Source organism: Lonchura striata, chromosome 20 (assembly GCF_046129695.1).
Source record: "Lonchura striata isolate bLonStr1 chromosome 20, bLonStr1.mat, whole genome shotgun sequence".
NCBI classification, from domain to species: domain Eukaryota; kingdom Metazoa; phylum Chordata; class Aves; order Passeriformes; family Estrildidae; genus Lonchura; species Lonchura striata.
The window spans coordinates 7,113,520-7,140,857 of NC_134622.1; the positions used below are offsets into that span (position 1 = coordinate 7,113,520).

Below are 27,338 nucleotides of genomic sequence, written 5' to 3' on the forward strand. Positions count from 1 at the left end.
CGACCAGCGCCCCGGCTTGCCCGGGAGAAGCCGATCAATCAGGGACTGACCCCGCGGCACCTCCGCCCCTTGCCGTGGGGGTGCCGGGACCCCGGCACCGGGCGGCAGCGACGCACAAGCTGTGAGGCCGGGCTGCGCCCCGAGGCTTTGGAGGACATGAGCCCGCTCCTTACCTCAGGGCTGCCCCGGGCGAGGGGACGCCCTCGGGAGCCCCACGGCGGGACCCGCCGGCGCTCGGCTGCGGCGGACGGGACCCGGACTGTGCCCCCCGACCGCCGCGGGCCGTGAGTAGCTCTCGTCCGTCGTGGCCGCAGCGACGCCTCCGCGCCGAGCGGGGCCGGGGCGTGTGCCCGGGCAGCCCCCGGGGCTCGGGGACGGACTGACGGAGGGGGACGGTGGGGTGCGAGCGGCGGGCGCGGGACGGGGGAGCGGCGGGCACGTCCGTGCTGGGGAGGCCGGGGAATCGCGATGCTCCTCGCCCCGGAGCGAGCACTGACCTCCCGTCCCGAAGGCAGGGGCTCAGCCGGCTGCTCCCCGTGTTTTTTGGGAGGTGGGGCAGGGCCTGTCCCAGACTGAGCCCCTGGGCCCTGCCTCGCCATCAGGGATGCCCGAGGCACCCGGGCCAGCCCCGGGACCCGGCGGATTCGCCCTCGGGCGGCCGCTCGCCTTGATTATTTTTTAATTTTTTTATTTTTGCCAAAGACGCCCGTCTCCAGCGCGGCCGGGCAGGGCCGGGGGGTCCATGACAAAGACAAAGCGGTCTCTGGTTTGTCAGCTACGGGAGGTGGGCAGGGGCTGCTGGAGGGGGCCGTGGGGCAGAGCCCAGGGGGTGCATGCGACCTGGGGCCGAGTCCCCCTCGGGCACCTTCTGCCACCAGCGCACCCCTCTCCCACCTTCTGCTCAGTGTGGGCCAAGTCCCCCCAGCCTGGACCCCCCCGGCCCGTGCCCTGACCCCTCCGTTGGGGCTAATGTGAAGCTTCTCCCCCCTCCTGAGCCCCCTCCTCTCCTTTGCACACGAGGCTCCGGGCGGCCGCCAGCAGCGACTGCCCCCGGCCTCGCAGCCACTGTGCCTTAGCCCGAGCTGGCCGCTCCTGCCCAGCTGCCCCCCGAGCCTCCCGGGGCTGTCCCGGTCCCCCAGGGCCGGCAGCGTGCCCCGGAGCTGCCGTGGGGTGACTGGCGGCGGTGGCAGCACCCAAAGCACAGCTGGCAGCGCCCAGCGGGGCCCCAGCCCCTCCTGTATCACGTCCAATTTGTACACGGGCTTCTCGCCCTTTTTTTTTCTATAGTCGAAACGGAATGAGCAATAAAGTGACATTAACACGCGTGGCCTCGCGTTCTTCTCTGGGGAGGGGTCTGGCTGGTGCAGGGCTGAAGCTGAGCACGGCTGGGAGTGACCCCGGGGGTCACCTGTGGGTGCAGAGCTGCAGGGATGGGACCCAAGGGGTTTTGTTGTGCATCTGGTTAGCCAAGACCCCCTCAGCAGCAGATGCAGGTGGGACAGAGCTGTTGTCATCCTTACAATGTGTCCCACTGCTGTCCCTCCCTGGTGTCCCCCCAACCCAACCTCAGCAGCAACTCATGGGCTGACAACAAATGACACACCACGCTGCACTGACACATGTTTAATACTCAAAATTATGAAAACCAACTTAACATCCCGAACGCGGGCGCTGCCCAAGACAAGGGCTCCGAGCAGCCTGGCAGGGATGGCCCCAGGCGCTCAAGCTCTGCTCGCCGTTGTGCCACCTGGTCTGGTGGCACCAAAACTGTCCCATGGCCGAGCCTGTGACACATCTGGCAAAGCTGCAGGGCCCTCCAGGCTGGTGGTACCTCAGAAAGGGCCTCAGAAAGCAGCACTGGGGCAGCGCCGTAAGAAAACAAACACTGAAACACACCCGGCGTGGAGGAGAAGGCAAAGTCTCTGCAAAGCTGGCAGCCAGCACGGCTGTGGGCAAGGAATCGGGGTGTGGGTGCTGTGCCCGATGGCTCCGCGTGGCACCCCAAAGTCTCTGTGGGCCGGGCTGAGCCCTGCGGCACAGCCTGTGCCCGGTGCCCCGGGTGGGCACTGCTCTGGCACAGGTCACCCAGCACAACCCGCGCGTCCATCGTGCTGCCGAGGCTCTGACCCTGCACTGGCACTGCCCGTGGGGCTGGCAGCTGGCACGGGGGGAACTGGGCTTCCTGATGCAGACTCCGGCTCTGAGCCACCCACACAGGAAAGGAAAACGCTGGGCTCTGTCCTGCTGCTTCCTCCACCACCTCTGACACGTCCCTCCCACGGCTGCGGCGCCCCGGCGGGGACCAGGGTGGCCTTGGGGCTGCTCCCACCCTCGGCTCATGGGACTGGGACTTGACAGAGCTCCAGGGGCTCTGGTTCAGGGGTTAATGCTCCCTCTTAGCTTCTGTATCGGGTGTGTCACTGGGGACGGGACACTTGGTGATGAGACACTTGGTGATGGGACAACGTGGGGTGTGGAAGGCTTAGCAGCACCCCAACCCCAAATCCAAGTGCAAAAATGACCCAGGGAACGAGGCAATGGCTCCATCCATGGACCCTCTCAGCTAGGCAAATAGTGGGGCTGAGCATTTCTGTGGTTCTCTCTGACTCTGCAGCCATAGGCAGGAGCCAGATGCCACATGAAGAGGAGCCTGTGGCAACGTGAGGACACACAGTACCCACGGGACAGCTGGTCCTGGAGTCCTTGGAGAATTTTGTTTGCCTCACACTGAGTCTCCGGTCAAAAGCATGGTTTAAGGTAGCAGGGTAGGACAAAGGGGTTTGGGGGAGAAGGGAAGGGGCAAGCAATGGCTGGGGTGGGCAGGGGGTCAGGACAAAGCAGCTGTGGGGGTGTTCAAAGCCTCCCCCAGCAAAGCAGGCAGGGCACACACCTGAAAACTAACCTACACCAAAAAAATGAAACTCAACAAGCAAACCCTGCACCACGGAGAGGACAAACCCCTCTGCAAGCAGCACTCCTGCATGGGGCAGCACACGGTGGGGAAGGGCAGGGGGACCTGGGGCTGTCTGGCCATGCAGAACAAATAGGCTGGGGCAGGGGGAAACCTGCCCTTGAAATCCATGGCCTCTCCAAGGGGTACAGGCTGGACTAAACAATCCCAAAGTCTGTGCCGGCGTGTCCCCGATCTCTGCCCTACGCAGCCTACAAACCCAAAGAGCCACCGAGGCGTGACTCGAGCTCTCTGCACCCAAGCAAACCAAGCGAAAGGCTGGTGATCCAGCACAGGGCTCACCCAAAGCTTCCCTCGCCAGCAGGGCTCTCCAGCCCCGCGCTGGCACTGCCCAAAGGCCGGCGGGACCCTCAACGGCCCAGCCTCCACGTGAACCATCCACAGCAATGACCTTCCCAGCTGGTCTGCCCTCGGGGGGCCCTTGGCAGCACGGCCATTCTGGGGTGGGTTGAAGACGTGGCGTTTATTGTTCGTGGTGGGCTGGCGGCGGTGGCGGCGCTGGAGCCGGGCTCCCACCATCAGGGGCTGCGTGACTCGCTCAGGGGCCCTGGGCCCCGCTCGGCCTCCTCAGCCCTCCTGAGCCCACTTGAGGAAGGTGGGGATGTCCCGCACCGGCACGTTGCGGGTCAGCGCTTTGACTCGCAGGTTCCGGTCGTCCGTCAGCAAAACCACTTCCCTGAGCAAACGGATGGGATCGTCTGCAACGAGACACACGCGGAGCGCAGTGAAGCTCAGGCCCGCCCTGGGCCTTCCACCCATCCCATGCTGTGCTCCCCGACCCTCCCTGCTCCTCGCCGAGCTTCCTGGTGGGCCTCGGACACAGCCCTGCATCCCCAAGGCCATCTGCTGCCCTCTCGGTGCTCACCAGGGACGATTTGTGATCGCTGCCCGCTGCCCACAGGGGCGGCGGACTGGCCACAGGCTGGGAAGAGCAGGTCCCTGCCTGACCCAGGCCAGGAAGACAGCCTGCGACCCTGGCTCCAGCAGGAAGCTGGTGCTATTATTCTGTTGATCTCATTATAAGATCTAAAGCCACCCCTTATTTTTTGCGGAGCTTTTTTGGAGTCGCCACTGACACTGAGGCGTTTCTGGCTGGGGCTCAGACAGACACTGAGAGTTGATGCCTGAGAAAAGCGAAGGGATCTTGCCCCCAGATGGATGAGCTGCCCCGCACGCAACGCGCCGGGCTGGGATGTGGGAGCCACGCTTACGTGTGTGCGAGGCAGGGGAAGCATATGGGGTATGTGTAAGCAGCTGGGTCCTGTGACCAGAGTACTGTTCCTATGAGCACAGGAAACACAGTGCCTCCGAGCCAGGACGGGAATGGAAAAAACAGAGTTTATGGGAGCCCAACATGGGCCCAGATTGGCTGCGCAGGGAGCAGCAGGACGAGGGGAAGGGGAGGGTGGCCAGGAACGCGGGCTATGGTCACGGTGTTGGGACTGGGGACGGCGGGCGAGCCCGGCTGGCCTGTGCTGAAGGAAGGGAACTGGGGGCTCAGTGGCAAGGCAGGCCAAGGATTGAGAGCCGCCTAAGTGGGACCGGGAGGTTTTGTGCGGACACTTTAAGAAATGTGTAACAATAAACATCCTCTGCCCCGCGCTGGTGACGTGCCTCCTTGTTACAAACCAGAGGCTGTCAGCTTGTCAGGCCCCATTCCCTGTAATCCACATGATTTCAAAATTCAGCATCATTTGCACATAAACATTTGGTGACGGTTTCTCTGTGGATCTGACAAGTTAAGCTGCTAAGAATTCGTGCTGACAAATGCGGGTTGATTTCTTGGGCAGCTGCTGATGTGATTCCCATCCCTGCGCCCTGGCAACAGCCTGGAGGCTGTCTGGTCCCAGCACACATGGCTGATGCCAACCAGGAATCCAGAGGAAAAAGACTGCTGGACAGAAAGCATCAGGGGTCATGGGGAGGAGGCATTTTCTGGCCCTTTGTCACCACAAAAAAGGATCTGTGGATGTTTATGGTGGGTTTGTCACAGGCCGGGGCATCCCCAAGGTGCCATGAGGTGACATTTGGCAATAAGGTGGGAGGGCCACAGCCTGGGGCTGACCGGAGGCAGGAGGTGGCACCTTGGTGTTGAAAGAGGCAAAATGCAGGAGGGAACAGATCCAAAGGCCATGAAAGAGAAACGGGAGGAGTCTGTGACAAAGAGGATGTGAGGATGTCCCACCTTTGTTGGAGGGCATGAAATCCTTGGCCTTGTCATTGCAATAGTGGAGACAGCAGGACAGAATCAGGTCGTCATTGTTTCCCTGGAAAAGAATGGGCAAAGTTACCCTTGGCAAGGAAAACCTTGCACCCTCACCACCCTGACTGCTGCACTGCCTCGAGACACCCCAACACAGCTCAGTGAGAGCAGGGCTGCCACAAGCTGAGGCACAAGGGCCTGCTCAGCCACCTGCGAAGTGGGGACACAGAGCCACCTCCTCCCAGAGCTCACGGATCTCAGGATCCCTGGTTTTCCCTGAGGAGGTGGTGGCAAAGAGCTCCCAATGCCCCTTACCTGCTGGCCAGTGGTGTCTTCACTGCGGAAGGAGATGGACTCCAGCTCATTGCCTCGGCTGGTCAGAGCCCTCAAACAGTTGTCCCGGCTCTCGAATCGCTCCTCCAGGAACTCGATGGACTTCCTGGCTCTCTCCTGCACTTGGCGGGCATAGCCTGCAGCCCGGTGCTCCATCTCTGGGCCCTTGGCCAGGCCATCCAGCTCGTTTATCACTTCAAACAGGAAGAGGAGGTACAGTTACTATGGGACAAGGTGCTCCCGTGACCTGCTGCTGGAGCACGCAAGTTGCCAAGGCCTCAGGGCCGGGGCACTGGGAGCTGGCTCAGGAAATCTGGGTTCAGCTGCTGCAGTGTCCCTGTGCTCCTGGACTTGGCTGCAGGTCTGGAAAAGCTTTGCTGCCTTCCACCTCCGTGGGTCACCTGGCTCGGCCCTGAGAGCGCAGGCACCTCACCCCCGCAGTGTAACTGCTGAGGGCACCTGGCTCTGCCCTGCCAAACACTGGGGAGCATCACTGTGCCCCCCAGCCCACGCTGCTGGATCATGCCAACAGCACGTCCGTGCCCGGGGCTGTCAGGAAACCCTGAACTCCTGCATCCTGCTCCTCTGTCTCCGAGCACAGCGATGGCCCGTGGCACTGTGCCTCCTGCCCGTGTGGCACTGCCTGCCTCTGCACCGTCTCACTGCAGGGCTGCACATGGGAACAGGAAGCAGGCAGTTCCCACCCTGGCACTATTTCCCACACAAATCCCAGGCCTGTTTTCCCACTTGAAGCCACCACCCCGTGCTCCTGGCAGGGAACACGCTCCTTTCAACACCTCACCCATCTGGCTTTGCGCATCTGTCCTGCCTCGAGACGAGCTTGGAATCCAGGTGGATTCCCAGCCTGTTCACCTTGACTGGAACCTCTTGTACTGCTGCCAAGTGGTTGGGAACTCCAGCTGCTCCATCCTGACGAGCCTGAGGGACCCCAGAGCTCCAGGAGGGACCAACCCTTGGGTGCTGGGGCTGCTGGAAAAGCCGCTCTGCGTGCACGAGCGACAACGCTCCAGAGCACATCTGGACACACCCTTGTATGCCCGGCCTCACAGCTGGCAGCAGGGCTGGGCACACAACTGCGCATCCAGATGTGCAAACAAGCGTCCCCTGGCTGTGCTGGTGCGTGGGGCTGGGTGTGCACGGAGCTGGTGTGCACGTGTGTGCGAGGGAGCCTCCGCGCGCTCTGTGTGTGTGTGTGTGTGTGTGTGTGTGTGTGTGTGTGTGTTTGAGCCATGGCTTCATTTCTGAAGATTGTTTCCGAGCTTGGAGCCAAGTCCTGAGTTCAAGTGGGAACTATGCATTCCTTGGGGGGTTCGGGGAGAGAGCTCGGGGTCTGAGGCCTCTCCCCAGTGCTGTGAATCACTGCCCGGGGAGCCTGCGTGATCGCTCTGTTCCATGGTGAGACTGGCACTCACTGTCTGGGTATTCCAATTAAATCTGCGTGGAGCTGCTTTGCTCTTCCCTGGCTGGAGACTCTCCTTGCTACCGACCTGATGCTGCCATTTCCACACAATGCACGGCTGGGCCCGGGGTGGGGGGAGCCGTGCAAGAACGGAACATCAAACAGGAAAAGCTGGTATTCCCTCCCGAAATCCGCCTTCCTGCTTCCAAGCTAAACAGGCTTCAAAGGGGAGGCTTGTTTGTGCTTCTGCACCAGGCCTGGCTTCTCCATGGCGGGGTCAGGCTCAAGGAGCACGGAGCAGGTTAAAGAGCAAGAGAAACAAACCCAACGAGAAGCCAAGCGCTTAACCCCTTGCTGCATCCCCGGGAAGAGCAGGGAGCAGTGCCGGGGGAAGGGCACTGCGCCCCTCTCCACTCTGCCCACGGCCTCTGTCCCCAGCAGCCACAGGCCCAGGGGATGGTTTCCTTCTGCTCATACTGACAGCTATCCTGGGGGATGAGGGGGAATGTGACCAACAAGTGCATGGACAGGGAGTTGCTGGCTTTGGGGGGCTTCTGGGGGACTTGTGGCAGCAGTGGGACATGAGTTACTCTGTCCCTGTATGATGAGGCAGCAGGACAGGAGGGCACTAAATGTGCTCAGCTGTGCCTGTGGCAGAGCAGGCCAGGCTGCTTGTGCAGGTTGAGGGCAGCAGTATCTTGGACAGAGGGAGAACCAGAGTTTTCAGCTCTCCTGCTGCTCCTGCCTGGGGTTTGATGGAGAAGCCTCCCAGCAACCACTGGAGTGCACCAGGAGGCAAAGCCATGGCTCCAGGGCAGGTCCCAGCTCTCCCAGGTGTTAACATGCCCCATAGCCCCCAGGGCTTCCCAGGCTCTGCTGGTGCTGCTGACTGCCTTCCCTCGGCATCTGCAGTGCCAAGCCACAGAGCAACTTGGCAGCTCCTGTGCTGAGCTGGGCAGGCATCCAACCCTGCTCTCCCCACCTAGGGGTGCCATCCCCAGCCCCAGAAATCCCTCCTCAGCTGGGCCGCTCAGCCTGAGGGGAAGGGCAGCAGCTGGATGTCGGCTCTGGGACAGGCAGAGCTGTCTGCTGGGCACCAGGAGTTGAAAAGGAACCCCCAGAATGGCTCAGAGGGCAGCATGGGGTGCACCTGTGCCATTTCACTGCCTGGACACCCACAGAACCCAGCTGGTCCCCGGCCTCCTGGGGCTGTGGATGGGATGTGGGCTCTGCAAAGCTCAGCCCCACTCCTGCCCCAGCCTCTCCTGCTGTCCTCGGGGATCCTGCGAGTGCCAGGCTGGCACGGGGCTGTGCCAGGCGCTGCAGTGGAGCAGCACCTCCAGCCCGGGGAGGATCAAAGAGCCAGAGCAAAGGCACGGAACCAAGCGCTGCCGCCACCCCGGGAGACCACCCAGCAGCACAGCCGTTATCTGCCAGGGTGAGTGTTTACCAATAACGGGAACCAGCTTGCTGTTTTACTGAGAGCTTTATAAGGATAAAAAGAAGGGCTGGGCTTGAGCGGCTCCGAGACGCTGGGACACAGGCTGGCCATTTGCTCAGCCTGCCTAAGCCCCAGCTCAGCTGGGATAAGCTATCTGCTCTGGTTGTTTAACAATTCCTCCTCCTTGCTCCCTTTGAAATTCCCTCCAAATCCCGTTTAACACCCATCTGCTTTCTTCCAGTCCCTGGCACCCCCAAATGAAGCACCGGGAGAAGTTTGCTGAGGGCTGTGGGCAGAAAGCTGGCAGGGAGGGAGCAGGGTGACAGAGGCTGAAGGAATGCCAACAACGACTGGGATGAGACAGGGCAGGATGAAGTCTAGTCCCACGGCACAAGCTGACCAGCTCCAGACCACACAGGCACTGAGGGCACGTGGGGCATGGAGAGAGGGAGCCAGACTGAAGGGACAGACCACACCAGGGGAGAGGGGAAGCTCCCACCACAGCACTGGCCCTACTCACCTATCAGGGGCACCACCAGGATGAACTTCCTGCAGTCCAGCAGTGTGACCAAACTGCTGAGGTGGTCGATGAAACCATTGGTGTCCGGGACCAGAAAGACAGGTCTGATCTCCAGCTCCATCTGCCTCATTTGGCTCTGGTCTTTCAGCACGGCCTGGAGGAGAAGGAAGGACACATGGTGAGTAAGGAGGATGTCAGCTCTACGACCTGTGGACCCTGAGAGCAGAAGATAAGCCTGGCTGGCACGTACAGATCCATGGGAAGGGGACTGGGAGGAAGCTGCATCCATCCCACCTGCACACCCCAAACATCAGCTCTTGCAGGACCACAGTACACATGTGAGCAGGATGGCAAAAGCCTCCAAGAAAACATTCTCCCAGAAAAACAGCCCTGTCCAGGCTTTGGGAGAACTGGGACCAGCCTTGAAAACTGAGGTATTTTGGGAATTGTTCTATTTGTGGGACTGGCAGTTCCCAGGATCATCTGCACTGGTGCCAAGGAGGAGGGAGGACAGGGGTTCTGGGGCTTCACATGGAAACAGGTCAAGGTGACAAGAGACAAAACAAACCGATTTGGGATGCATAAGTCTTGCCAACAGCCTCCTAACACAGGGACACCAAGCAGGCAGCCAGAGGTCTGTGGGGTAGGGATCCTTGGCTGAGTATCTCCACTGTCCTACCACCTCCTGCACATGCCTTGCCTTTTCTGACTCCATCCAGCTGGGAAACCAGGTGGGTTCCAGCCCTGAAAACTCACAGCACTGTCCTTGGTCGAGCCCTTCACACCCACAGAGACCAGAGGTGCTCACACTCACAGGGGGAGGGTCTGCTGGGGCTTGCTGGCTGCCCTCTGTGCTGCACCTGGACCTCTGGCCAAAGTCAGCTGCCAAAATGGGACCCCAGAGCTCACGTATGACTTTCGAGGCTCTCGAAGGACTTGGGCTCTTTAGTAAGCCACAGGCTTAAAAAACTCAGGCTGCTATTCTAGTGCTTCCTCTGCTTAAAAATAGCTTCCCTGGACTTGCTGATGTTTGTTGCCTCTAATAGGAACTGGTCACCCATGGAGCACAGCAGAGCTGCTGTGGAACACATCCACCATGCAAACCCTTCTGAGACCAGGCTCAGACCCACCAGATATGCCCTGGGCACACGTGGTGACCACCAACCCTGTCCTGCCCAACGGTATGGGGAGCTCCCCCTGCCCACAGTGAGGATCCCAACCCTCCCTCAGCCATGCCAAACCCTTGGAGGCGCACTGGAACAACGAGCTGCATAGGCCAGCAGTGGCCATGGAAAGAAGTGGTTTTTAATTCATTTCCAAGTGTTGTCATCTGGCTTTAAATCAAGGCGGTTTGATGCTGCCACCTCCCACAAGTGTCTCCAGGCAAGGCAGCAACCAGAACCTCACCACGTGCCTCCCACCCTCCTTCTGGCAGTGCTGGTCCTGGGGATGTGGCTCCCACAAACCCTTAGGGGTGGCAGGCAGAGCAGGGATCATGCCAGGTCCTGTCTGCTGCATGCCAGTGGGAGGACATGCCTTGCCCATCTGCACCAGTGTCCCCAGGCTGCAGCTTTGTACCCTCACGTGCTAGATGCCAGTCCTGCTTCTGTTCTGCCTTGACACTCACTGGTGGCACAGGAAGAGCTACAGTCAGGGACAACCTGGAACCAACCCCAGCACGGAGCTGCTGCTGCCCCCTCACCACAAGAACAGCAGTGGGGTGTCTCCACAGGGTTTTGGAGTGTGGGAGGAGCTGCTTGTCCCTGGGAGACACTGGAGCCTGCTCCACCTGCCTTGGGGAGATAGAGAAGGGACCCAGCAACCAATGCAGAGACTCAGAGAGTGGCAAATCCCTTGTGGGGCTGCCACAGAGGTCAATGGCCCTAAAGTTGCAGGAAGTGGGGGTGAAACCACGCAGTTTCCACTGAACAGTGACAGTTCTATGTGAACAAGAGCTGGTGGCAGGAGGAGACCCCAGGCTGCACCCCAATACAGCTCTTGAGCCTGCGACTCACCCCAGCCTGTGCAGGTGACCTCAGCAGCATCAGCAGGATGCTCACCCATCCCTGGGGGCACGGGGGCGACGGCGGGGAGGGCAGGATACTGGTGTGTGGCATTTGCCCTGGCAGGGAGGGCAGTACCCTGGTGTGTGGTGTTTGCCCTGGTGAGGAGGGCAGTACCCTGGTTGTGGTGTTTGCCCTGGTGAGGAGGGCAGTACCCTGATGTGTGGTGTTTGCCCTAGCAGCCCTGGTGAGGAGGGTAGTACCCTGGTTGTGGCGTTTGCCCTGGTGAGGAGGGCAGTACCCTAGTTGTGGTGTTTGCCCTGATGAGGAGGGCAGTACCCTGGTGTGTGGTGTTTGCCCTGGCAGCCCTGGCAGGGAGGGCAGTACCCTGGTTGTGGCGTTTGCCCCGGCGGGCCGTGCCCGGCCCATTGCTGGCAGCCGGCAGCAAGGCCTGTGCCGGCCGTCACGTCCCATTCCGCTGCCGGGCCGCCCGGTGAGAGAAGGACACAGGATGCGCCGGGAGTGAAAGAGCGAGGTCGGCGGGGAGCGTGCCAAGTCCCCGCGCACAGCTCCGGGCCGCTCGGGGAGCCAGAGGGAAACTCGCCTTTGCAGAGTTCAGAGGCCGGCAGCGAGATTTATTTTTGTTTGTGTGAGTAAAAGGCTGCAGAAGCCTCCGGCCAAGGGGTTTGGGGGAGAGAGGAGTGGCCTGTGATTCATGCGGACGCTGGCTGGCCCCACGCCAGAGATGAAAGGGAGCCCATGTGCGGCAGAACCGGGGAGGCCAGTTCTGCTTAACCCTTCTGCCGGTCAGTGGGGCACGGTCCTGTGGGGAGGAAGGGGGGCATGCGGGTGTGGATCAGGATGTCCATGTTTGGGACTCGGCTTCGGTGCTTTTAGGGCTGCCTGAAGCGAGATGCTGGTCTCACCGTGCCTCAGTGTCCCCAGAACAAGGAGAGGGAGATAGTGGCCTGTGTGTCCTGCTGGGAGGTGGGGTTTGGAAACCACCCTGGCGAGCGCAGGGTGGACAGAACAGCAGAGGTACAGCCTCGCCCTGGCCCAAGTGTTTTGGGACAGCCGGATTTCAGCTTTGGTTTATTTGGTTAAACAAATAGGCTCGGCTTGGCTCAACTCAGTGGCAGGGTGACCCCACAGTGCTGGATGCAGCAGGGGACCTCTGAGACCAGGGGCTCCTTGCCCTCTCCCGGGCTGCCAGCTCCGCCCCGTTCACCTCCTGCACCCGAACGCTGCGGGGTCAGCGCTGCTCCCACCCGCAGCCCCCTCCCCATCCCGCTGCTCCGGCCAGGGGGCTTCTCCCAGGAGCTGGGCCGGAGCCGGAGGTGGCTCCCCCGGCTGCCCCAGCTGGTGGCAGCACTGAGATCAGACACTCCTGCACACGCAGTCCCAAATTCCCAGCTCGTCCATCAGCTGGAATCACCTGGGGAATTCCCCGGAAGCTGATGCCCGGGTGAGGGCTTCCAGAGTGGGCAGGGTCCCCCAAAAGCCAGGACTTTGTGCAGAGCGACAGGGGGGCGAACTGAGAACCTCCACCACCAGCACAGAATAGGAGAAGGCTCCGCGTGGACCGTGGAGCTCCGCACACGGACCCCAGAACTCCTCTGCCCGTGGTGCCAGGATGGCAGGGAGGCCAAAGAGAAAAAAAGCAACAGGTCACACGGGGTCACGCCGCTCAGCCAGGACGGAAGGGCCACCACCATCCTGCCACCACCTCTCTCCCGGCCACCACCCTCTCCCCAACCGCGGCGAAAGCCGGCGCCGCTGCCCCTTCCAACCCCACGCTCTCCGCGGGGATCGGATTTTCCAGGGCCGAGAACAATGCCTCCTCCAAGCCTCTCTGCTCCAGGGCTTCCTCCTCCCAAGGCTCGTCCCCAGCGTCTTCCTCGGGAGTAAACGTGCCCCGTGGCTGGTAGCACACCGGGGCCGCCGCCGTGGCGGAGCCGTCGCGGGTGGGTGTGCGCCTTCCGCACCCGCTCCAGGCAGGTGCCGAGCGGCGCGTGTGCGCCCGCGGCATTGTTCCTGCGGGGAGGGAGAGCGTGAATGGGACACGGCTAAATTTAGCCACTTACTCACACTACCGCCACAAAGGAGCGGCTGCATCTTAAGGGGGCGGCCGTTCCGTGGGCTCAGAAGGGACAGGAGAGAGGCTATTTTGGGAAGACATGTCATAATTGGCCGCCCCGGTTGAGCTGCTTCTGTAATGCTGAGCAAAACAATAGCAGCATCCAGAGGAAGAGCCTGTTATGTTTCAGGTGGGATGTTTTCAACCGGTCAGGAAACTCGACCGCTCCCAGCGCGCAGCGGCGGCACAAAGGACAGGGGACGCTGAACAGCATGGACCAAGGGCTGGCCAAGCAGCAGGACAGGCTGTGGCTTGGGGACAGCCCTGATGAGAGCACTGGCTGCCCCAGCAGTGTTGCTGCCACCTCTTCTTGTCCACCTGCCTGTCTGGTCTCTCCTCCCTCTGAACACCTGAGCAGCAGCCAGGGATGTGCCCGGTCTTTCACCTGGTGCTGATCCATCTCTGCTGTCAGCAGCTGTCACCAGCTCTGTCCCCGTGTGGGAATGTGGTGAGGGCAGTGGCAGGCTGGCAGTGGAGCCAGGCAGCTGCTTTGCATCTAGAGCTGACCAGGGACACGAGAAACCTGACCCTGCTCTGTTCTATCTTTCCTCTCAGAGTAATGGTTTTGAGGTCTGTGCTTGTGTAAGGGAATGGAGCTGAGCTGAGTTCCCTCTAAAGCTGGTGCTGGCTGAGGGCCACCCCAATTGCCATTTATCCTGCCTGGACCTGTGCTTCCCCAGCAGCTCAAGCTACAGTCCTGCAGACAGCCAGGAACAGGGACAGGGACCTAAGGAGAGCAGTGAAGCTCAAATCCCCCTCAAGGTGTCAATCAGCAGCATAGCTGGGCTGCCAGAGACTGGGGAACAGGGCAAAGGCAGGAAAACCTGCAGGGGGGAGAAGGCAGCGACTTGATCCATGAGAAGTACAACTCTGCAAGTCCCAGGTGAGGCCGTGACACTGTGCTCTCCTTGGGCATGGAAAGAAAACACACAGCCAAGAGATGAAGGCTTTGCAGCCTGGGGGACTGCACACACCATCAGAGATTCCACAGGAGGCAGCCACAGCACCTGGACCCCAGTTCTCACTGCTGTGTGGGGAGCTGAGTCCTGTGTGCTGAGCCAGGAGCCACATCTGCTGGACTCGGATGGAGCTGTGGCTTGTCCCAGAAAAATGAAAGGGTGACTTGGAGAGCAGCTGACATTCCCTAGGTGGGCAGTGAATGAGAGGCTGTAACAGGGAAGAGAAAAGGTCCCCGGCTCCCATGAAACACTAAATGTGTTGGGAAGAGCAGAAAGGTAAAGGATCACAGATTAAGAGGGAAAGTGGAGGGGGTGGATGCTGAGCTGGCTCCAACCTGGCCTCCCCCGGCAGCATTTTCCACCCCAGCTCCTCTGCTGCTGCAGCTGCGTGGTCAGTACCCGGGCAGGGAGAGGACTGGGGCAAGCACACATGTTCTGCTCCAATCCATTCCCATCCAGCTACAGCCTGGATGACTTTACCAAAGCCCCAAGGACTTCTCCTCCACGCCGCGCCTTCAGACTCCAACTGCACCTCAGCTCTCAGCTGTGCAGCCCCTGAAGCTGCCCACACCCTCATTTTGACCTCTCTCTGCCTGCGAGCATCGGCCCCAGCACGGCTGAGGAGGAAGGGAGGAGCAGGCCGGGGGGAGAAAGCCCCTGACAACATCAGGCAGCCCCCACTCTCCCTGCAGAATGGGCAGCGGCCATCCCGGGGGGCCCCGCTGCAGCTGCGCCGCTCGCCGGGCTCTGTGCGCGCTGCCCTCCCCGAACATGTGCAGTTCCTGTTTGCTGTGTCTGTACAAGGCACTGGGAAGTGGGGAATTTACTTACACCTCCCGCTTAACAACCATGGGAGGCTGGGAGGCTTCAGGCCGCTTTAATTTACAGCCCATCTCTCCAATCTCTCACTCGTTTGGTTGCTGCTTTCTTCCTCCTCGTATTAACGTGACCCAGGTACCTGCCAACAATAATGGACTCGCTTGTGGGGGCGGCCCCTCCCTCCCTGCACACAAAACTTCTACCTTCGCCTTGATATGGATTGCTCTGAATTGAAATTAAAAAAAAGAAAAAAAAAAAAAAAAAAAGGGGAGAAAAAAGAGAAAAAAGGCAAAATCTGAAAAGGTTGGGGTGGGTTTGGAAAAGCGAAGCGCAGTGGTTCTGGGCCCGGCGCCAGTAGCCCGAGGGTACACATGTGCAGGCTCTCCCAGTAGGGCCTTCAGCAGCCCTGTTTTACAACCACCTCGGCACACACTGCAGAGTTCACGCATATGGCCAGACAGATGTGTCTGGCTTACGTTCAAGGCTGGAAAATGAAGAATTATGGAAGTGAAGGGCCCTGGGCATTAGAGAGGGCGGAGGTGAGGGGGAGGGGAGCCAGGGAGAATTTTTCCTCTGCTGAGAAATCCTCATCTGGGCCGCGAGGCTGGAGGAAGAGGGGTTGCGAGCGAGGAGGCAGCCAACAGCCATCCATGCATGTGAGATTGCTCTTAAAGCAACAGGGTGCATCGCCAGGCAGCTGCTCCCAGTTCAACCAGTTCACTTCACCAACTCCCACTGGGAAACATGCTCTCATCAGGCCAGGGCCAGGCCAGGATCACCTGCATCCCGTCTGTTTGTCCCCATAACGATGGCAACGTTCTGGCTGCAGCAGCCGTTCGCAGACTTATTTTTCCACCGCTGGCTCCCGCATGAACTCTGCTGTTCATGTCCCACCCTCTCCCTTGTCTGCCTGTGCCCCGTTGCACAGGAAGGCTGATTTCTCACCAAATCTCGCTGTCACGGAGCCTCTGCCCTGGGTGGGGGCACAGCTCACTGCACACACGCAGAGGAGCCGCTGCCCTGGGGCACAGCTCGCTGCCTGGCACACACAGCACTACAGCCAGCAGCTAAAGCACTGCCCTGCCACTCCTGGGTGTGCTGGCAGCTCCACAGCGAAGCTGTGTCTGGCTTCAAGTGGGTCTCCAAAACCATTTCAAGGCCTGGGAGGGCAGGTCTTACCCAGGGTGCGGACGGCAACCCAGATCTGGACCTTCCAAAGGGCCAAAGCTGTTTGCTGCTGGGTTTCACAGAGGCAGCACGTGGCATTACACCCAGGAAGGTTAAGGTTAAGGACATCTCAAGAAGCCTTTGAAGCATGGTAGGAAAACAGCTGTGCACCACTGGCACAGCAAGGTGGGATCAGCCCATCCTACCTGAATCTTGTCTTGACGGCGCTGCTGCTCAGCGACTTTCCTGGCCAGTGCTTGCTTTTTGGCTCTGAGCTCCTTGATGTCCATCTCTCCTCCACTGCCTTCAGTCTCAGAGTCATCTTCAAAGGCCTCAATCCTCACATCATCCTCCTTCTTCCAGGAAATGCAGAAAGAGAGAAAAACAGGAGGGCAGTCACTGTAAGGGGATGCTGGTGGCAGGGATCATTCTTGTTTTGCTCTTCCTTTTCCAGCAGACAATTCCCTGCCAGGCAGTCCATCACCCCTTGCTGATGGGTGACTGACTATTTCTAAACATCCAAAAGAAGCCAAATAAATAGCAAACCTTCAGGAAATGACAAGGTGAGACAGGAGGTAATGGGCAGGAAAGGCAGCAACCAGGCTAGGCAGGGGCATCCCAGCTTTATGCTCTGCTCTAAAATCACACCCTCTTCCTCACCTTGGAAAACTCTTCCCACAGCCTTGGGTGAGTCACTCATGTTTTATTGCCTCCAGTTCTGTGAAATCATGGTATTTCCCTGTCTCTCTGCTTTGCCTGGCTGTTTAGGCTGCACATCCCTGTTCAGGCTGCTTCTTCCCACCTCCCTGCACCAGGCTGCTCTAACACTGCTCCCTCATCCCATGGGCTTCTCGTCCTGACAGGAACCTCAGATCCACAAACTCAGGTGCCCTTCTCCATTTTGACCTCTAAGTAGTCCAGGGAGATTCCTGCACCCACCCTAAAACTTCCAGTTGGTCTGGAACAGATGTTTCAGAAGGAGATGTTCAATATTTTGATTTTAAAACTCCACATGATGGAACATCCACTGTGTCTCAAGGTCACTCATTTCAACAGTTAATTACTTCCTCTGTTAACATTTCCAGCCTAATTCTAGTCAGCCTTTGCCATGCTCCTGCTGTCCAGGAACCTTGTCTTTGCTGAATCCAAGGGTCCCTGGTTCTCCAACCTCCTTGGCCACACCACCACATCTGGACCATACTGCATCTTCTTCCTCTCCTAGAGACTCTGCCCTGAGGTTCCCCACCAGTTCTGCAGACTGTTCCCAGTGTGCCTGCACTGCCTCAACTGGAGACCCCAGAAGGAACCATGCTGTTCCTACCTTAGGCCACACTGGCATTTCCCCACGTACCCAAATCTCTGGGATACAGGAGGGTGGGAGGTGGTGGCTGGTGTCTAATTGGGCATCACTCACAACATGTTCTGCCCAAGCTTTGCTGCTCTCCCCAGCCATTCCACACCCAAAGGAGAGCCCCCAAGTCCCTGTTCCTCAACATGTGTCCCACATGTGCTGCCCAGGAGCCCAACTCTCCACTGCTGCATGCAGACCCCTCACCTCATGAGCAAAACTTGCTCCTCAGTCATCATGGTGGCCTTCCCAAGCCATGCCACTACTCATCCTCCCTTCTCTGCACAAAATCCAAGGGTTGTGATGGGGCTGGGTAGGGTTTCCAGATGGCACCTGGCTGGAAAAACCTGCTCTGAGCCCCTGGAGGGCTGCAGGAGACAGATCCTGCATAGAGAGTTAAGAGCAGGGCTACACTCCCTGCCCTGTGCAGGCTGCCACCACACGTGTCAGCAGAAGGGACTCGTGGTCTTAATTTAGAACAACCCCAGTGCTGCACAGTTGTGCACTCAATCATTTCACCCAGCCCACAGAACCACCTTCTCTTCTCTCCCTGTGACCTTTTAGCTATGGGAACGAGGAAGATGGGAGCCCTCAGGCTCACTTCCCTCTGCTGGGACAGCCTGGACCACAGGGGATGGGGGGGATGCTGCCAGAGCGACAGTGTCACACCAGGGCCTCAGGGACAAGCCTCTGTCTGATGCAGCTCTGCTGAGGGGGGTCAGGACCTGCTTGCCCCACAGTGCTGGTGGTCACTCTGGTGAGCTGCAAGCTCCCTTGAGATCAGAGCCCAAGAGGGAAGCTGCAGGGTTGCACAATGAGCTCATGGAGAGATTCCCACAGCTGAGCACAGACTGTGGGGATGGGGCAGGAGGGAGCTATCCTGGTACTGTGCTTGCTCACAGCAGGAACTGGATGGACTGAGCCAACAAAAGGAGGATTCTGAAGAACAGGACCATTCCCTGTCATGACACTAGGAAGAACCTAAACATTCCCCCATATCCCACATGCCAGCTTGAACACCTCCAGAACAGGACAAAGATCCAGGCCTCCCACCTTACAGAGACAACTTTTGCCTGGGGATTTGCTGTCCCCTGCTCAGATGGGACAAGGAGGGTGCTGAGTACAGCACTGCTCTGGGCTTCTCTGAGCTTTCTGACTTTCAGTTCCCATGGGACAGAGAGGAGGTGCTGTCCCTGCTCAGGGTGACATCCCTCTGGCTCTGAGTGCCCGGCCCAGCTCAGGGAAGGGAGCCAGAGTGAGCCTGGCAGCACCAGGCCACCCAGCCTCCCATTCCCAACGCCTCTGCTCCTCTCTCCTGTTTCCCTGGCCTTTCCAACTGCAAGATTAAACAGAAGAAAGGAGTCAACCTGCAGAGCAGCTGGCAGGGCCCTTAAACACACACACGGAGCCTGGAGTGAAGCAAGGCCTACAGGAACAAGCAAGGGCAGAAAAACAAGAGTTGAATTCCTTAATCACATCAGGATGTGAGAGGCAGGGGAGGGACGGGGCGCCAATGTCAGCTCTTCCTGTACGTGTGCTGGAGGCTGGAGCTCAGGCCTCTGCCACAACGAGCTCCACGGCTATAAACTTGATCCTGAAGCTGAACCCTGACACCCCCTCGCCCACCTCCTCTCCCGGGGCCGTGGTGCTGCACGTTATTAAAGCTGCCCCCAGCCTGGGTATGAAGAAAGCAGCATCTGGAACTCATAGCGGCGTGCGAGATAGAGGCGGGCGGGCCGGGCTGGCAGGAAGGGGCACGAGCGAAGCACACTCAGGAGACAAGGGCTGTGCACCATTCACCCCCCCTGCCTCTCCCCATAAAATGCACACGCAGCTAGGCCAGCTATAAATAGCGGGAGCTGCAGGGCAGGCAGAGGCTGGGCCCCACAGGGGTGATTCTTCCTTCACCGAGGCGCGCTCTTCCCTCACGGTACCTGATCTTCCAGTTGTTTTCCCTCTTGGCTTCCCATTTCCTTTCCCATGGCGTCTGGGACGGGTGCCACTGACACATATTTTCCACCCTTGAATGCCAGCAAAGGCTCTTCTTGTCCACAAAGGGCTTCCAGGAAATACTTCAGAACTGTGACCCTCTTGCAGTCGGCTGCAATAACCTACAGGGTGAGGACGAGGGGGTTGGGGAGAGGGAAAAGAAAACAAAGTCAGTGCAAAGGGGAGCGGATGAGTAACAACCCAGGGGAAATGTTTGGGATAGAAGGCCCAGTGGGATGCAGGCAGCACCTCAGGGATGTGAGGGGTGCCCCTCTTCTAAACATGGCTGGAAGGGGTTTGCCTTGCTTTGTAGTCCCCAGGGAAAAGGAGGCAGGCAAAGTCAGGACATTCAGCGCCGATCCTGTGCTGCTTCCTCTGAGCACTCCAGGGCTGCAGGACTCCCAGGGCACAGCCAGCCCCCTGCCCAGCCCCAGCAAATGGGGGAAAATCCTGCTGAACCATGACAGATCAATGATGTGGCCTATCCCTCTGCTTCCTTTTGGCTTCGTTGTTGGACTTCCCCCCTAAAAGCTATGGAGGGATGCAGGTGTGAGAGTGAGAGGGTGGGGGCATTTGAGAAAACCTGAGCTCCATCTCACTTCCAGCCCGACCCCGTCCCACGGGCCCATCTCACAGACCAACTGGGGAGCCCTGTTGGGGAGGCTGGGACGGATCTAGCCTGAAGGAAACTCAATAGCTTGGGTAATTATCCAATTTATGAGGCTCTCAAATGGAGTTTCCAGAGCACGGGAGCCTGGTGCCTCCACAGCCCTGTCCCACGCGGCACAGACTCAGCCGGCACCTCTGCCACGCCTGGCCTTGGCTCAGCCCTTGTCCCCTTGCAGCAGGGCTCTGCACCTGCACAGCTCTCCCCTGGTGCTTCCTGCTGACTGGTGTCACCCCCAGGGAGCTGCAGATTTATAGGGAGAAAGTCAGCAAACAAGATTAAAAGTGCTGCGCACTATGGACACAAAATCTGTGCTGACGCCTGAGTTTTCCCTGCCCCCAAACCACCCTGGGTTTGCTGTGCTCGTAGACCAAAGCAGTCTCAGAGACCCCCATGCCAAAACGGTCTCTGCAGGCTCCCAGGACTGGCATTCTGAAGGTGGGCAAAGGGCCAGGTAGCTCACAGCCAGGACACACACCGTGTGATGCCAGGCCTGGTCCTGGTGTGGTTGTGCCCGGCGGGGCCGTGCCTGGGTGAGCCAGGGCTGGCAGTGGCACTGGCCCCACTGCACCAGGCTGCCGTGAGAGGAAGCTTCTGCTCTTCCACAGCACTGCCAGTTTCCTCTCTGCAGGCTAATTTTAACCACCGTGTCGCTGCCGTGCGTGTCAAAAACCTGACCCTCCTCTGACCTCCAACCTCCCACCTCGGCTACTGCCGGAGCAAGCCACCCTCGTGCACCCGCAGCTGGGGTTGCCTCTGTTGGAAGGTGTCCCCCTGAAATCCTTTTGTCCCCCTGTACCTGCATGGGAGGAGAAGCCCTGTCCTCCCCACAGAGGCAGCTGCTGCTGCAGGGAGGTGGTGTGAGCAGGGTGATCACAAGAATTAGTATTTTGAGGACCAAAGGATTCATAACTGCTGATTCTACACCTATAAAGTGTCCTATGGTGCCATGGGGAGCAAAGGACAAGGTGACACCAGCTCAACAGCTCCAGGAGCTGCTGGGGATCCTCTTTCCCAGGACAGCCTTTTGCTTGTGCAATCTAGCCAGGAGCAATCCCTGCATGTGTCACCACAGGAACATTCCCAACCTCCTGGCTCTCCTTTAGGAATGATTGTGTGCAGGGGAAAGTCCAAAGGAAAGAGAACATGAGCAAAGTGGGAATGGCTGTCATGGGAAACATCCCTCCTGAGAGTTCCTGAGAGCTCTGAGAGCTCCGGGCTGCAGCTGAGGGAAGTGGTGGAAACCTCACCACTGGCTTCACCCCCAGCTCCATGGGTTAATGCCATGGAGACCCAGCCTGACTCACATGGGGTAACTTCTGCCCAGGGATTTTCCAGTCTGGGTATCTGCAGTTCTGTTGTGCCCAGGCTGCTGGGCGAGCAGAGTGCCCACCACCACCAGCCACATGCCAGGGGATGCCAGGATGTAGCCAAGAACAGCAACAGCAGGGCAGGGGATGCAGGAACTGCCTTTATAGGCAGGGAAGAGATGGGTGCCCCATCCTGACCCTATTCCTCAGAGATTTCTTAAGACACCTCTAGAAATAAAAGCCACATCCATGAGGTTTTCAGGAGGGGTTGAGTGCTGACACAGCTGCAGTGCACCCATTGCTCCATGAAGGCTTAAATCTGAGCCTCTTGGATCAAGAATGATTGGGCAAAATGCAGAAGAGCTCCCTTCACCCTTGGCTGGGGCTGGGGACAAGGGCAGGTGGGATCACTCCTTCCTCCCCTGAAGAAGAAACCAGTAGGAAACACCAGATTTCCTGCCAAGCCAGCACAGCACATGCTTAAATCCAGCTCATCTGCTGGGGGGAAAAGAGCCCAACCAAAGGCCCATGACATAATGCCACAGCAACTCGTCTCATGAACACATTTTTCCAGCCCACATGAATGAAAAACAGGGAAGGAGCGAACGCTCTGCACATCCCTGTCACGTGCAGCCCTGCTCGGGGAGGACGCGGCAGAGCCCCGGGCTGCCGGCAGCCAGGCTGGGAATGAAGTGACCCGTGACTGGCACCCAGGGCTCTCTGGAACGGCGGAGAGGGACCTTGCGTGCCGCCGAGCAACCTGCTTTGGTCAGAAACTTCCTGTTTCAGGGTGGAAATGTGAGCGGCAGCGCCAGGATAACCGCGACGGCCGCCGAGGCGCTCGCCGGCGCTCGTGGCAATGCCAGCGGGGCGGGGTGGGGACAGCAGGAGCTGTGCCCGACCTTCCCGAAGGAATGGCAGCGTGAAATGACACGGTGGGGATGTTTCTGGTGATGTGGCAGCAGACACCTCAACCCCAGAGCCCTTCCCCCTCTGTGCAGTGCGACAGCAGGAACCGAAAGCCTGGCTCCGAGTCACTGCTGGGTATGAAAATAGGCCTGACACGAACGCAACCGTTCTCAAAGGAAAACCGAAAATGAGAATTGCTGAAGTGGTCTGGTGCCCCCGTCCATGACCCGGGCTCAGTTCCCCAGAGCCACCCCAGAGCACCTCGCCACCGCGGTGCCTCTCGGGGACACGTGGCCGGGGGCCAAGCGTGGGACTGAGGTGGCTTCGGCTGCAGCAGCCCTGATTGCCAGCCTGATCTCACTGGGGCTGGAGGGGAGATGTTTCCAATCTCCTGCTCCATCAGAAAGGCTCACCACCAGCTTGGCCACACTGCCAGAGATTCATTAGCCAACTGCTAATTCATGGGTCACACATTAACATAGTGATCATTGAGTAAGACACAGCGGGACACACATTAACACACACTAGCTGCCTGTTGAGACCCACAGGGCTGCGCATTAACTGTACCAGCTGTTGTGTTTTCGAAGCCACTCTGCAGTGCCAGTGCCACCACGACCTCACAGTGTCACCTCCTGCCAGCAGTCAGTGGGGTTCCCCAGTCTAACCAGGGGCTCCCAGATCTAATGAAGCTGATCCCCTCTATGGTCTCAGCTGTATTTGCCCCCACTCATAAAACAGGCAGAAGGGGAAAAGCTTCCCTGAGCGCTGTGGAGGGCAAAGGACTCCCACACCAGAGCACCACATGTCCTCCAGGAGATTTAAGAGGAGGGAAGGGCTTGCTCTGAGAGCTGTGAGCTCTGTGCCCGAGGGGACACCTGCACCTGGTGCTGGCGGGCTGACACCACCAGAAACCAGCCCCGCTCTCGCTTTGGGTCACAGGAGCGCCTGGAGCCGCGCCTCTGCCCCCGGGCCGGCCCCGCACGCCGCTCTCCCGCAGCTCCGAAAATCGCTGTCACACCCTCCGCCGCCTTCAATCAACTTTTACAACTTGTTAATTTTACACAGCGTCCTAAAGAGCAAACAACTGGGAGGCAGGAATGCAGATTCCTTCAGCTAGTCCAAAGAGCCTCCGGCAGCCCAGCCAGCTGGCCAGGGGAGCCCTGCCGCATCCCGGGGGGGACATGGTCTGGAGGGGCTGCCCCGCGTCCTCTGGCAATGCCACGCTGCTGCTGGAGGTGTGTGCAGGGATCCCGGCAGCTTCTCCCTCTCCCAACCTGAGACTCCACGAGGAAACAGGAGGCAGCAGCTCTGGAGAAGTGATTGCTCAGAGGACAGGCTGCCATTGCCGACTCTGCATTCCGATGTGCGAGGGGGAGACACCAGCACATCCTGACAGCTGGATTCAGAAGGGGAAAAGGACATGAGAAGTTTGAGTCATAGCATGGAGAGATCCCATCCCAGATTCGGAGATGGGAACGGGATAGGCCTGGGACTCGGAGCCAAGCTCCAGCACGATCCAGAGTGGGGATAACACTGTTTTTGCCACATCATTTTAAACATGTCTTAGCTGAAGTAGCTGAACGATGCTGAGACCAAGTGAGCCCCAAACAATCTAAACCACGCAGCGACTGCACTGCCCAGCTGAAACGTTTGCACTGACCCTGCAAAACATCCAGGCAGGCCATGGCTCAGTGCCTCCCTGTGCCCCAGCAGCCTCCTCCCATCCCTGGGGAGCCAGCTCGGAGGAGGAGCACAAAGGAAAGCGCCTGCCTTGGGTTTTAATCTCACAGGCTTGCACAGAAGCTGGGTGGGTTCAACCCTGGACTCAACACAGCCCAACTTCTCTGAGCTCCACCCGAGGAGCCCCTTGCTCTGCCCAGCCCCAAATACAGCTTGGAGGCGTTTGGTTCCTGGGTAGGGAGGACCAAGGTGTCCATCCCAGCTGGGCAGAGGCACTCACAGCTGGGTGTAACCCTGGTTTCAGCAGCTGAGAGCTGCCTGCAGGCACAGGTCTCTCAGAGAAACTTTTAATTTCAACTAAGCCCACAAGCAAGCTCCTGCCTGCAGTGGCGTGTGTGACCCAAGAGAGCAACTGTGGCTGCAGCAGGGACCAAACCAAGGCACCTCTGGCTTGGATGGATCTCACTGCAGATCCTGTGCACCAACCAGAGAGCACATGTGGGGAAAGGATCTGCTACATCCATGCCAGAGGCTCCATCAGAGAGAGGAAGACAGAGAAGTCCAGAAGAACCATTCCAGTTGCTCTTCCCTGTGGCTACAGATGGAGAACCACTCTCCAAAGAGAAAAGTGTGGCCATGTCTTATCCTAAACTCTCTCCCAGCATCCTGGCCTCACTCAGGCACAGCTCCAGCTTCTACACTGGGGCACACAGTCTCAGACAAGTCATCACAGCAGATGTGCTTTAGCCTGGCACACAGTTCTCTTTGCAGCTTTAAAGGCCACAGAGATCAGCCAGGACTGGCCTTTAAAGCTAGAAAGCAGCATGGAAAGTGAGCCAGCTGCCCACCATCCCCAGGGCTTGCTGGGCTTGCCTCATCCAGGGCAGTGATGCAGACACGGGTGACATAGAGGTGCAAAGTGATGGATCTGAGATGAGTCACACGGGTTTTGGGGTCAGAGACCAGAAGAAGCCCTGAGTAGCCTGCACAGGTTCCTGCCAAGGCTCTGGTACCTGTCACTGCTGGCAGCTGCAGGACAGCAGGGTGAGACTCAGTGACATGGGGGAAGCTGTGAGCAGCTCCAGGGCTTGAAGCCAAAATAACTCTGGGGATCCTGCAGGAACCTTTAGTTAATTTTGTGGAAGAGTCAACACCAAAGCCAAAGCAGATGTTCCAGATGAAAAACCATCCTCCAGATCCACCTAAAGTTCCTGTGCCCAGGATGGCCTGGAGAGCTAACACAGCCCAGCCCAGGACCAACTGCTTCCCTGGAGTTGCACAGCCTGGAGAGGAAAGTTCCTGCTGGATTCCAAACCAAGCTTTTGGCTTTCACTGATGCTTGGAAAGACTTGCCCTAATGTCTTACTCACCTGTTAAATGTGCTAAAGAACTTCTTTGTCAGATCCAGGGAGCAGCAGCATTTGCAGCACGGAGCAGTTGGCTCCAGGCTGCATCCAACACCTCGTAGGCAGGAGGTGGCTCTTCAGCTTGTTTAATTTTATCCCCCAGAGCAGTCCTAGAGAAGATGATGGGGTACAGGAAGCTTCCAGTGAGTAATGGGGATGTTTCATCTGGTTTGTGAGTGTCTAATTCTCCTCATGTCCTCAGGCATTGGTGCCAACAGCTCAGCAGAGGCTGTGGGCTCCTCCACAGAGCAAAATGGTGCCTCCAGTCAGACACTACAGGAATTTTTGCAGGAATTTTCACTGGAGAAAGAATTTTCTTCCACCCACCATGGCCACATGTGCTGATCCCCACAGCCGTGACATATCCAGGGCATTTCTGCTCTTCAAGGTGAAGGCTTGAGCACAGGACTACACATTTAAATTGTCTGTCATGTGAACGAGGGGCTGAAAAATCACAGCTGTGAAAGAGGCAGATGACTCCTGGAGAAACAGTGAGTCACACACAGGGACTCCCTGCTACAGTCACCTCAGTGCCTTCCTGTCTCCCAGTCCAACCTCCAGCACATTCCCAAACTTCCCAAGGAAAGAAAAAGTCAGGCCACGAGTCAAGCCAAGTCCAAAGGAGCCTGCTCTGCTCCTGCCTTGCAAATCCTACTGGAACATGAACAGGGGAAGACAAATCCCTGAAATCCTGCCCCCAACCCGTGGTCCCAGGCTGGGGAAGGAGGAAGGCAAGCTCCTTATCCTCAGCAAAGCCACCGTGGCACCACTGACAGCTTTCACAGGGCATGGGCTGCTCTCCCTGCCGCAGGAGCCTCCAAGTCTTTTCCTTTTCGGGGACTGGGGGAATTTATTTCCTCTGCCATTTCGGAGGATGCCTGCCTTGCCAGAGATTGTTTTGCAGAGTTCAGACAGATAAGAAAGTGGTTAGCAGGCTCTTCGGTGGAGGAAGGGAGGATTGCTTAGTAAGGGAAAGGCGACCGCTCTGCTCCCAGCAGCCGCACGCTGCCCTTCCTCTGAGGCCACCACTGCAGAGGACGCTGGCGCTGGGGACAAGGCAGGGCCACCCCCACACCTCTCCACCCCGGGTGTTTTTTGGGTACATCTGCTCGTGGGGCCACACTGGTGACCAGAGACTGTGCTGCTGTGCCAGGACTGGGATCTGTCTCTCCTGGAATTTGGGAAATGCGGCTGGTGAATGTTCAATCCAACATCTCGATTGCAAATCTCAGGGCGCTCTTGCGACAGTGCCCTGAGACAGAGCCCTTTCTGCAGGACATGTGGAGGGAAAAAAAGGGGGCAGGAGCCCCGTGCAGGCTGCCCCGTGCTGTGGGGACAGTGCTGTGGTTATCTGGCACCCTCCCTGTTCTGGAATGTGTCTCTGGAGCGGTGGCAGGAGGGAGCTGGCCCTGCTGGGGGCTCACAAGGAGGAAACCCTGAAGATTTACCAACAGCACAAACTCTTTTCCAAGGACTTCCCCATGGAGACAACGAGAAACTGCCCCAGGATTTAACCCACTGAGAAATTCAGAGATTCCTGTCCCACAGGACAAAGCACCAGTGTCACAGAGTGCTGTGACAGTGGGAAGATGAGCGGTGGAAGGAAAAGCATGACAACACAGGAACGGGGAAGCAGGGCTGGCAATCTACAATATAAAAATAGCATTAAAAAAGGTGCAAACCAGAGCTCACCCTGACAGCCCCCACCTGCCCAGCCTGCACCATCCACCTCCTGCCCTTCCTGTGTCACCTCTGCTTCAGGCAGAGAGGCAAGAGCTGGAATATTCTGCCTGGTCCTGGCAGAGCTGGCTGGGAAGCCATTTCTGTGAGTTTACACAGCTTATACGTTCTCCATGCAGTTCCTGGCCGCCTTCCATCGCAGATGAGAGTTTTATGTCGAATTTTAAGTTTGACCACAAATATTTAAACTTCCTTGGACCACAAATGCTGTATCTTCTTTGTGGTTTAGTTGGCACCAAATGAGTATTTACAGATCCCTATATGTCTGTCTGTCATTTAAATATCTCACGGAGGTGCCAAAGGCTTCCAAAGCAGA

The 27,338-nt window shown here is 58.4% G+C and overlaps 1 protein-coding gene across 3 annotated transcripts in view; it reads right to left on the minus strand.

Moving 5' to 3' along the window:
- Nucleotides 1-1,608: 1,608 nt before the first annotated feature.
- The window catches only part of SMG6 (SMG6 nonsense mediated mRNA decay factor), a 105,079-nt gene continuing 79,349 nt past the window's right edge, over nt 1,609-27,338 (minus strand). For 2 of the 3 annotated variants that reach the window (XM_021551030.2, XM_077787512.1), the window contains exons 14-19: nt 19,256-19,432; nt 16,180-16,329; nt 8,889-9,042; nt 5,490-5,701; nt 5,157-5,238; nt 1,609-3,669 (exon numbers count right to left, since the gene is read on the minus strand). In XM_021551030.2, the coding sequence (XP_021406705.2) occupies nt 3,539-3,669; nt 5,157-5,238; nt 5,490-5,701; nt 8,889-9,042; nt 16,180-16,329; nt 19,256-19,432 (906 nt within the window). In that variant the 3' untranslated portion in view covers nt 1,609-3,538. The remainder of the gene's footprint in view (nt 3,670-5,156; nt 5,239-5,489; nt 5,702-8,888; nt 9,043-16,179; nt 16,330-19,255; nt 19,433-27,338) is intronic. The other variant, XM_021551031.2, reaches the window with a different exon arrangement.